Source organism: Chiloscyllium plagiosum, chromosome 2, assembly GCF_004010195.1.
Source record: "Chiloscyllium plagiosum isolate BGI_BamShark_2017 chromosome 2, ASM401019v2, whole genome shotgun sequence".
Classification (NCBI taxonomy): domain Eukaryota; kingdom Metazoa; phylum Chordata; class Chondrichthyes; order Orectolobiformes; family Hemiscylliidae; genus Chiloscyllium; species Chiloscyllium plagiosum.
The window spans coordinates 24,060,356-24,072,366 of record NC_057711.1 but is presented as its reverse complement, the minus strand read 5'-3'; the positions used below and the strand labels follow the sequence as shown (position 1 = coordinate 24,072,366).

Genomic DNA, 12,011 nt, shown 5'->3' with positions numbered 1-12,011 from the left:
CCATCAAATTCTTGAGGGAATTCAGGTATTTTTAAAACATTCCTGAGCTTTGCTATAGTGCTTGTAGCTAATTTAGAATTTTGTATCATACAACAAGGGCAAAGTTCTTTTGATTTTCATCTTCAATTTAATGCCATGCTATTTGCTGGTATAATCATGGAGCCTGCTGGATTCAGAATTTGCTTTGTGGATTCATGCTTAGATATCTTAATTGAGAACAGACCACAATTATACAAGAGCCTTTCTACAGGCTGGAGATTAGTGATGTCGACTCTTACTACTAGTGCTTCATAGTCTGACTAGTACTGGCTAAATGGTGACCTCAATTCAGGCCATGTTGATTTAGAGATCAAAACCTTTTAACGCACTTAAGAATTTGTTTGCCATAATCTAAAAATCGTCCTTGTTGCTAATTGGAGCAGTATTATCTCTGTTCAAAAGCAAAGAGAGCTTCCCGAGTGACTTTGCAGAGCCATGCAGTCTGGACAGATTGAAGAACCTCATTGAGTTTTGTTCAATGTTGCTGCTTGACAGCATGTCTCCAGTGGCTTCCTTAAGCATTGCAGAAATTGAAAGGTTGGGGAAGGAGGCTTCCATCTCTATCATCACCATGAACACCATACCTTGGCTTCTGAAATTCCTAGTTGCTTATTTTGCCATCTCACTCCTAGCTTTCAAATCCCCCTTTCAATGTGCTAAGTTTCTTAATGATCCCCTTTTCTCACTGTCTACTATTTCTCCTCCTCAATCAGAAACATTCTTATAAATCTTCCTACACTTAAGGAAAAATACATTGTTGAAAGAATTATAGCAGCTATTAAATACGCAGTTTACAAAAGAGGGCAGAAAACAGTAGATGTGAAATTTTTAATATTAAAAATTACAAATCAAAATGGTTAACAGTTACAAGGATTTGTTTTACACACCATTTTTTGAAACAAACTTACATTGACATATAAAGCCTACATCAAATCTAGCATAGAAAACCACTAACAAATTAATAAAAGATTAGAAGCATTAACAGGAATTCACTGTACCATACTGTAGTCGGTAAAGGTGCATCAGTAGATTGCTTGAACAAATGTGTTGCCAGCAGTAGACAGCAATTCTGTACAAATTCTGACTACTAAGTTTTCACAAAATGGTACACAGTGCTGGTCCTGTAATAAACAGTGTAGTAACCTGAAGGTTTTCTATTTACAGAGAGCTCTGCCAATTTACATTTAAATCAGCCTCAGTATCTTTATGGCTGGAGCAGAACCTGGTAAGGACCACTGGTGGTCAGAATTCACAGACGAGACAGCTTTTAAATTCAAACAAGCAGTATGTCAAATTGGTACATGCTGGCCATTAAATTCAAATGTAATAGACGTAAAAGCTACTAAACTGAAATTGGGACTCTCTTGTTTGGCGTCTCCCATTTTGGCATAAACTTTCCTTACAATATTCACTGGAATACAATAAAAACAACCCTATATAATATCTTTAAATTCAATAAGCAACCAATTGGTCACAGCATTTTAAAACAACCCAAATCTACACCTTGAATTTTGTTACTAAAATTAAATTAATTCTTCTAATATTGCATTATCTGTTCAGTCCATAGAATAATGCAAGAAATCTGTTTAAGAATTAACTTCTAACCTTATCAGTGCATTAAGGATTATAGGATATAACTGTCATAACATTTAAGCTCTATACTGAAAATTAGAATCCTGAAACACAAGTATTTTATATTTAAACAGACTGCATGGTTTTACCTAGAATAGTGTGCACAGTTCTGGTTGCCCTGTTATAGGAAAGATATTATTAAACTGGACAGGGCTCAGAAAGGATTTACCAGGGTTTTGCCAGGAATGGAGGGTTTTAAATATAAAAGGACTGGAAAAGCTGGGACTTTTTTCACCGCAGCGTAGGAGATAGAGGGTGACATTACTGAGATTTACAGAATCATGATAAGTATAGTTAAGATAAATGCCAAGGGTCTTTTGCCTAGGCCTGGGCGAGTTCAAAACTAGAGAACAGATTTTTAAGGTGAGAGGAAAAAGATTTTAAAAAGACATGAGGGGCATTTGTTTTTTTGATTCCTGGACTGAAGGTTGGTTTCCATTCTGTCTGACTCTATGACTCTAACATAATTTGACATTCACATTTTAGGAAATGTCTCATTAACCTCCCTTTAGTTACTTTCATACCCCCCTGAAGGATTTACATTTATGCATTTATATCAATCATTTTACAAACCCATTATTTTACACAGACAGAATGCTGTTAAGTCACTTTCACAATGACACAGATAGCCCCAGCAACATACCATGCATTCTCTTAAGCTGTGTTAGCACTTGATCACTTCATGGCTCATTGTTACAAGTGCATAATCTTAAAAATTATTATGTACTACGATTGTAACTTCAAGTTTATATTATTCTGGGGAGTTGTGGAGTCTGATTTTAAATGTAGATAATTAAAAGAAGATTAGTCTAGATATCTGACAGACAGGCCTGGGGTAACCATGGGTCAAAGAGCATCAAGATGGTGAAATGTGAGTGTTAAAAATTGAACAATATTACTTCTCTCTTCAGGGAACTGTAGGCTCAGGAGAGGTTTAAATTATTCATGTAGTTACACCAAAATAAAGGATGGCTTTATAGCAACTTGTAAACATGGAGGGTTTTACATTTTAAATTTTCTTTTATCTGAGAAATAAAGTTCAACTGGTTCTGAAACCGACCAGCTATCACATGACCATGGAGATGGCTGAGAGGGGAAGATTCCTGGTTTAATACATTTCTGTCTTCACAATCTGTGAGACAGTTACTCTGTGCCTACCCCATACAAGAAGGAACAAGGTGGTCATCAGGAACCAGGGGTATTTCTGATTTGGAGTTACTGCACAGGAATTACAACTGAGACCTTGCTCAGAATGAAAAATCTAAAACGGATGAGAAATAAAGCACTATCAAGTTAACCTACTGAAGACAGAAGAGATCAACAGTGGAATCCCTGCAGAAAATGAGAATTCTCAAAGTCTTAAGATCCAAACCTGGGACACGAAAGAGGATCACTGAATTCCTGGGCATTCTCACAACTCATTTGGTTATGATTGGTTCCAGGAGAATTAAGTAACCACTCCAAAACTTTCATGTTAAAAGGGATTCTTGGCTAAAAGTAAAAGTAGGATGGGAGCAGTTCTGTTCAGATTTTTGATGTAGTTACAGGGACCTATGAAATATATTATTAGTAGTGTTTTTAATTTGAAATCTGTCACTGTAACAGTTGTTTAAAACATGGAATTTTGTTTAATCATTATTGGTCTGTATGGAGATTGTAACATTTTATTCAAGTTTGAAAATATAAAAGCTTAGCATCAACTCAATTTTCAATTTATTTAACCAAATTTGTGTGCTATTAACTAACTGCTGTGTATTTAAAATAAGCAGTAACAGGGATTCAGTACAAAAGAGTTTTAACCTAATTAAAGTAGTCACTTGGAATATCACACACAAAAACAATAATAATTTGAAAATTCAAAATTAAATGTCTTGTAGCCAATTCTCATGAAATGCCATATGAACTCTGTTCCTTGCTCCATGATACTCCCTGAAATGCTGAGTTTTCTGAAATAATTTTCTGGTCAATGAAAGTCTACTTAACTTCAATAACATCAAGTTATCTTAAATTGTTCACAACACAAAATGTCCAATTGTCTGTAGATCAATATACATTTCATCTAAACCTTTTAATTAGAAAAATGACAGAACATTGGCATTTATATTTAAAACATTTAGATGGATCACAAAGCTGGAAGCAGAACTAAGATCCCTAGAGAGTCAAGAACAGAAAAATCTTTTTAAGGTTCAGTTCTGATTTCTGCCTGTCATTTTTTTTCATTTTTTAAAGTACACATGCTCAAAAAAGCATTTTTCATTGACATACTCTTGTACAGATATTAAAATTGCTTAAGTAAAGCTCGATTATTTCAGTACTGCAAAATGAATGCTTACAATTAGGCTTTGGATAACTTTGAACTATTCTATGATGAAAATTTCAATTAATTTTAAATGGAGCACCACTCTTCTGCATAGAACCCTTCTCTAGTGGCAAAAATTAGGCTCCTCAGAGATCATTGCTTGGACCACTGCTGTTCACTATTCACACAAACAATGTTCAAAATCACACAACATCAGGTTATAGTCCAACAGGTTTATTTAGAAGCACTAGCTTTCTGAGCCCTGCTCCTTCATTGGTTGGTTTTAAATTTTTTTTCTAATTAGAGTCATAGAGGAGAATAAGATTATAGGACACAGAATTTATAGCAAAAGTTTACAGTGTGATGTAACTGAAATTATATATTGAGAAAAGATTTGGATTGTTTGTTAAGACTCTCATCTTTTAGAATGACCATGTTAGTTTCAGTTCTTTCAATTGTAAATCACAAAACTTTTTTTTAAAAGTTACATTCTCAAGTGAACTTTAACAACTGGTGTCATGTCGGCCCAGATATTGTATTTCCCTGTGTGAGGTTGTCTGTGCCACAATGGTCAGACTGATTTTACTTTGCTCAAAAACTACATGAATCCATGTAAGATTCTGTAAATCCGTTTTTTAGATTAGCATCAGTCTGACCATTGTGGCACAGATAGCCTCACACAAGGAAGCTCACACCTTCAATACATTATCTGGGTCAACATGACGCCAATTGTTAAAGTTCACTTGAGAATGTAACCTTTTAAAAAAGTTTTGTGATTTACATATGAAAGAACTGAAACCAACATGGTCATTCTAAAAGGTGAGAGACTTAACAAACAATCCAGGTCTTTTGCAATACATAATTTCAGTTACATTGCACTGTAAACTTTTGCTATAAATTCTGTGTCCTACATTCTTATTCTCCACAACCACCTGATAAAGGAGCAGCGCTCCAAAACCTAGTGCTTCCTAATGAACCTGTTTGTCTATAACCTGGTGTTGTGTGATATTTAATTTTGTACACCCCTGTCCAACAACGGCAACTCTAAATCATGACACACAATTTAAACTAAACTTGAGAATCAAAAATACAATTACAAAATTAGGGGTTTGGCGCACCATTTTAGGAAGGTCTAACATAGAGGAAGACGAGGACAATATAGAGGAGGTCATTAATAAACTTTGATTTTTGTGTGTCACTGCCAAATGCAATTCAACATCTTATGAGGTCGTACATTTGTGTGTGAAGAATGAGGCCTCATATTCTTGGAACGCAAGTGTTAAGAGGACAGAAGATGGGAGCAGATGGATTGGGTGCAGGGGGTTGAGTGAAATAGGCAGACAATCAGAAACTAGTAACACAGGTTAACAAAGAAAAACATACACAAAACACTGGATTCATTTCTAGAAGGGTGGAACTGAAAATCAGGCAACTTGTGTTCAATCTGCAAAGACCATGATTATAACACTGCTGAAATACTGTGAACAGTTCTGGTCTCCATATTATTAAAGTAAGATGATAGAAGGATAAACAAAGCATAAACAAAGACATGAACATATTGAGAAGAATGCCCTTTGTGTTGTAAATATTGTAAAAATGGGTGGTGGGGGGGGGGGGGGGTGATGTCTCTCAATGTCTATGATGCAAACCCATTTTCCATTACATTTATAACCTGAATTCAAAAACATTCTCCCAAGAAAAGTTTAAGTGTGTCCAATTCTTAGTGCCACACTTTAGGAAGGATGTGAATGTATCAGAGAAATTGCAAAACTATTCTCGAATTTGGTTCCAGTATTAGGAGCTTCACTAGTGAAGTTAGATTTGAGAAATTAGTATTGTTCTCATTGGAAAAGAGAAGGATGAAGTGAGAGTTAGAATGAACTGCTGGACAGTATAGTACAGGCAGGTTCAGTTGACACATTCAGAAGGGAAATAGATTGCTATTTGAATAGAAAGAATGTACAGAGTTATGACAAGACAGCTGGGGAATGTCACTAAGAGACATGCTCATTCTGACTGGCAGTGCAGGCATACAGGGCTGAATACCCTCCTTCTACACCGTAACAATTCTGTGAATTACTTTAGTTGTGTGTCTAATTTCTCCCAAAATCAGTAATGTGTCTGCTAATCCTTGATTCTAAGTTAATCTTTAATAAAGGACTTATTTACTTTAACATTTGTACATTATGGAATCCTTACCTTTATATTATCTTTCACTACACAGGATTCAAAACGTTTAAAACCAGAATGGTTATATTAAACTTTTATATAAGTCACTAGTTAAGTCTCAGGAGCAGTAGTTTCTTCATTGTTGACATCACATTTTAGAAAGACTTTGAGAGATAAAGTTACCATCATCCTTCCAGAGCACAGGGCTATTCTCTTGTTAGAGAGAGTTTTAACTGGAAGGTTACCAGGCGAGAGGAAAGATTAAGAGGGGGAAGAGTCCTTGATGGTAACCTCAGCCAGAAAGGGAACTGAACTCACATTGATGGTGTGACTCTGAATTGAAAAACAACCTTCCAATCAACTGAGCTTCTAAATGCCAGTTGATCACCCTGATGGTATGTCATTAAAAATACTCTTCCTACACAATTCGTCACAAATAATTAAAAAAATCTATCACTTCACTTCTGTTTTCAACAGTGAAAAGAGAGAGACAACACACTAAAACTTCCCTAATCCATTCCAATTAACCAAAATCATCTGATGAATGTAGGCTATGACCTAGAGGGGTTAAAGCCAAAACCTTGCATTCAAACGAAAGCACAAAATAATGCAACAGTGAAAATCTTTGGTCTCTTCCCTCCACTGCCTAGCTTGTTAATAGCCTGCTCATCAAGGCATGTACAGTATCAATTAAAACAGAATTAAAATATATTTTGATCATAGAGTCCATTGAGAATCTTACAATTATACTTCACATTACACAGGTTTTGTCAGGTATTGAAAAGGTATTGGGGGGTAAATTAATATCTGGGTATTTGGGGTTTGTATTAATAATATAAACTGGGATGGGGATAAATTAATATCTGGGTATTTGGGGTTTACATTAATAATATAATTTTTTCAAGAAATTAAGACACTAACTATTTTGGGTTCAATTTCAATGCTACATCCATTCCATAACTTGTACACATCTGCCTTTCAGTTCCCATCATTTAAACTCAGCTGTTGATACAAGGTTTAGCAGTTATTCCTTATGATGCAACAACATTCACTGACTAGGATTATTTACAAAGTCTATAGTTTGCTCTGGTGATTCTGTTAATAAGAAAGCATTTGCAATCTAACACAGTAGTCGTATTAATTCAATATCTAAGTGTTTCAATTTGTAAGTTCCGAATTGGTTTTATTTAAAATTGCAATGGTATCAAATGTTTACCTTGACTAAATGTGTGGGTAAGACATGGAAATATTGGCTGACACATTAAATTAACAAACTAGAAGCAGAAACTATATATTAAAAAAAAATTAAAATTTCACACAAGTAAAAAAAAATCTTAAAACTAATTCTACATAATCATTTGGACTCTTGATGGTGCTATTATGTTTCTTTAATGGGAAAATGACAGATTATAATAATGTTTACAAGCAATAGAAAATAAAATATTAAAAGGGTGAACATTTCTGTCTCGAGTGAAAAGTGAGAAGCCAAGAACAGGCAATGATGTATCTTGCATTAGGTTGTATAAAATTCATTTAAAGCAAACTTTAGAACAGAATATGTAATTTTAAATCAAATTCAGAATTTATGTCAGTTGGATCATTGCTTTCACTGGACCGCCACATCAGTTTAGGGTTAGGAATGATATTTCTTCAATCAAAATAAAATTGGCTGATTTGCAAACAAAATTCACTTGATGGTCCACCTAATTTGAAACATCAGTCGAGTAGTTAAATTTAAGTCAATAAAAGCAGCACTATGGTGTGTTCATAATCTTCACCCTGAAATAAGTAGTGTGCTTTATTTCTGACTTTTATTTAGTTTGAAGTATTCATGGTTCTCTGACCAAAGGTGTGCTAACTTGCTAGGCTGCCAAAAGACTGGTCAGATGCCTGAATCTTTTCTCTTCCTGGTTAAATGACCATCCTATTTTTTTATTCAGTTTCAGTGCTTTTACCTAGATTTTAGGGACCAAATCCATAAACCTACACTTCTAGCACTTTTGAATCAATTGATAGCTAACAAATTAATTCAACCATTTTCTAGCATCTGCAGAATTTTGCTTTTATCTGATAATTTATAAATACATATTGTGGAGGTTATCCTTAAGGGGTAGGTAGACAGTGTTCTTTTGAAATTAAGTCATATTGCTGGGATGGAATAAGAGGGCACTTCAATCAGTACCTGGACACAATGATGGAGTATCAAAGAGGCTCTGTTACACACTTTACAAAAAAAAAGCAAGACACATTCTTTTTCCTTTAAAATAATTCAAGTAGTCACAAGAACAAACTTGAAGGAGACTTCAAGATCAATAGTACTTATTCATATTAGATTTGCACCAATAGCCCAGAAAAAAAACTTTTGACCATAATATTTCTTTCAATTTTAGAAACTGTAAGGCACTGCAGTTTTCAGTTTTTCTCTCAAACAAAATAAACAACTAACTACAACTGCAATATGTGCCTTTTACAATCAAGTAATACAAGAATTCTGTTGTGTTTTTCTAAATATATACACACACACACAAAGCACTTTTCCAATTACTTCATTAGAAATATTTACAAAATGCTTCTGTTTTTTACCTTGTACTAGGTTCTGAGGGATTGACTAATGCAGGAGCTAGGTTTAACCGATATGACTCTTCACTCAAAAGTACTAAATCCTCAATTTCACTTCCTTTGAATTTTCTTTTACATATCTTCACCGTAACTCTATGCTTCAAGAACAATTTCATTGCCTCTTTTGCCGCCATGTCTTTGGCACTCACTTTACATTTTCCATATCCTGTTGCCAAATAGACAGCCTTGCACCTTAGTTCACAAACAATCCCTTCACGTGCAGAACTTTGTGGTAAATGCAATTCAGAAATATCTTTCAGGGGAACACACACACTTTCAAGAGTCCCCTTTACTGACTGTATGCAGTTAGTTAAAATGTTCAAATGGTTAAGCTCATTGCTGAAACCACCAGCCGACACCAACTTCCAAGCTATAGCTTTGTAGAGTTTGTTGTAAAATGTCTGCTTCTCTTTTATAGCTTCAGGGGTTAAACTGACCACTGTTATGGGGGTCTTGCAGCTTTCCGAAACAGGAGGCTGTACAGCCTTTTGGGAATTGCCCATTGAGGCAGGGCGATCAACAATGTCTGGCTGAATATTGGACTTAACTTCTGCAGAATTAGATGAGAAATTCTTGGTTTGCGCTGGAGTGTCAGGCTGATGCAGCAGTGTCTTCTGTTGGTTCACAGGAACCTGTGTAGGAGCACTAACTTTCTTCACTCCAGTCTCTTTTGAGACTTGTCGGACCTCCTTTTGATTCAAACTGGTGGATGGTGCCATACAGACTGGAGCTTCAACCGGAGGTTCAGATACAGGAGTTGATGGTCCACTAGCAGGAAAGCCATCCAGGCCTGGGATCCTGGTGTCGTCAATGTCTTGGCTGCCGTTACCAGTGCATTCAGGTGTTGTATCAATTTCCATGCAAGTATCTTTCTCATCCGCCATTTTTGGCGTAGGAAGTTGTTCTTTTATCTTTTCTGTTAAAATAAACATAATTATGTAGTGTAGTATGCTTCAAATTGAAGAGTAGTTTTTAAAAGGCATAAGATTTCATAGTTGTGGAGTAGGGTTAGCGTTATTTCATTCTTTTCTTTTAAAAGCTACCAGTTGAAATAGATAATATTTAAAAGGATTATTGATATACAATGGCTGATTTTTTTTAAAAAAGGAATCACATTCTTCAAAGTGTATGTAATTAAATGTCACTATAAACTAGTGACCTAAGACTTCTACTGTATGGATTTATGGAGTCTCCCTGGACTTTGGAATTTAAGCTCCCCAACTCTACATGATTTTTTCAAAAATAAACTCAATTGATTGTTTATAATCAAAGAAGCAATGTGGAAAATTGATCAGCTCCATTTAATTGACTCTTCCTAGTACTCACCTTTCCTTTGTTCAAAAGCAGGCATGTAAATTTTGCATTTTACCTATTGATGCTAGATACATTATGCTAAATTAGTATTGTCGTGACGTTTACCTGCGGTCCATACCAGAACAGGTAACATTGAGTATTTCAGGAATGTACTAATTATTAGGGAAGTGGTACTGAGGAAATTGCTTTGTCTGGTAGGTCGTGAATTTTGGAATTCTCTTCCTCAAAAGATTATAGAAGCAAAGTTTGTGAATATTTTTAAGGCAGTAGTAGATACATTTTTGATAAGGGGGTGAAAGATTATCACTACAAAGTGGAATAATCAGGTCAGCTATTATCTTATTGAATGGTAGAGCAGGTTCAAGGGCCAAGAGGCCATTTCTGCTTCCAATTTGTATGTGTATCTGAACAGTTAGTGAAATTATAAATAACATGTCTTGATAAAAATATTCATACGTGGTCTCATTGTGAGACACATGATAAAGACCCCTTTTTGGTCATGCAGTGTAGTATATGTGTTGTATTGCTGAAATAAATGAAACTAAGATTTACTGGGGAAATTCTGTTAAAATGCCTAACAATAAAATCTCTTTTCCCTTACGAAAAGAATGAACACAAAAACAGAGAATACCAGGCATGTCCTTGCATTTGACTCAGGAGTTGCTGCTTTTCAGGATAGAAAATCACTTGCTTGTCTGTTCAGCTGACAGAAATTGGCATTAAAAAACTGTAGAATCACATTTCCTGATGGTTCAGCAACATCACTGGAATCTTTACAGGGTCAGCACATTGTCCACTGCAATCCTTTCATTCTACTTAATTTTATTCAGTTACAATTTAAAGATAATTCACGTTTGTATAAAATAAACATGTCCATTTAATAGCTTTGGAAGTGCAATTCTTCATGTGGGCCTTGTGTGCTTCGCTATTTTTATTAAAATGAGATTTAAGAGGAAGTTTACTGACATCAGTAATTAAGAGACAGTCAAGCTTAACACTAAACAGCATGAATAATAACTTGTATCTTATTTCGAGGAGCTACATGATTCCAGCCCAGACACTTAAAAGCATCTGCCCACTGGTGTTGTAAGCTTCAGAACTAAAATTGGCTCTGACCATTTAAAGAAAAATTTTGAGCAGGTCAGGCACCCTCTTCAGAGAAAAAAAAAGTTAATCTCTTGGGTAAATGACCTTAACATTAATGTTATCTGTTTCTTTCCTGAGATGCTGCCTGACCTACTGGGAACTTGCAGTATTTTTTGATTTTATTTCTGTATTGTGCTTTTGCTTCACAGTCTCAACTTGGCTTCTAGTTGTGCCAGCACCATAAAACAGAATGACTCACAAATTATTCTGGCAATCTCAAAGAAGCAGCTAAAAGGAAATCTCTAATATAGAGAAATAAATGTTCATACAAGCACGTGACCATGCTGCCACTGGTGTTTCTTTTTGAAGAGAGGTTATAAAGGCAAACGTGCCAAAGGGTCTGGGGGTAACAGCTAAACAATGGAAGGGGAGTGGTCAGTTCTCCAATTCAATTTTTTTCTAGTGTTTTTTTTAAGCTGTCGCAGTCACAAGATGTGAGAGTACAGAAGTGTTGCAAGCTTCGTTACATGATTCCTCTGACTTTCTCTGAAATCTCTCTCTGGATGTTGTTCCAGCCCAACCATAAGAATTTATGTTTGAGGTTACCTTTTTGCCAATGGGTACTTATGGGATGTTACTGTACTGGAACAGTTAATTAGTTAAGTTACTGTATTGGGTTTTAGAACAGGAGAAAGTGAGGGCTGCAGATGCTGGAGGTTAGAGTCTAGTGTATGGTGCTGGTAAAGCATAACAGGTCAGGCATCATCTGAGGAGCAGGAGAATCAATGTTTCAGGCAAAAGTCCCTTCATGAGGAATGAGGCTGTGAGCTGAAGGGGTGGTGGTGGTGGGGGT

General features: G+C 35.5%; 1 protein-coding gene across 1 annotated transcript in view; it reads right to left on the bottom strand.

Annotated features, from left to right (window-relative positions):
- Nucleotides 1-4,906: 4,906 nt before the first annotated feature.
- Nucleotides 4,907-12,011, bottom strand: part of LOC122557512 (CDKN2A interacting protein) — a 17,928-nt gene continuing 10,823 nt past the window's right edge. Inside the window, exon 3 of the mRNA XM_043705262.1 lies at nt 4,907-9,674. Coding sequence (XP_043561197.1) covers nt 8,719-9,674 — 956 coding nt within the window. The 3' untranslated portion in view covers nt 4,907-8,718. The remainder of the gene's footprint in view (nt 9,675-12,011) is intronic.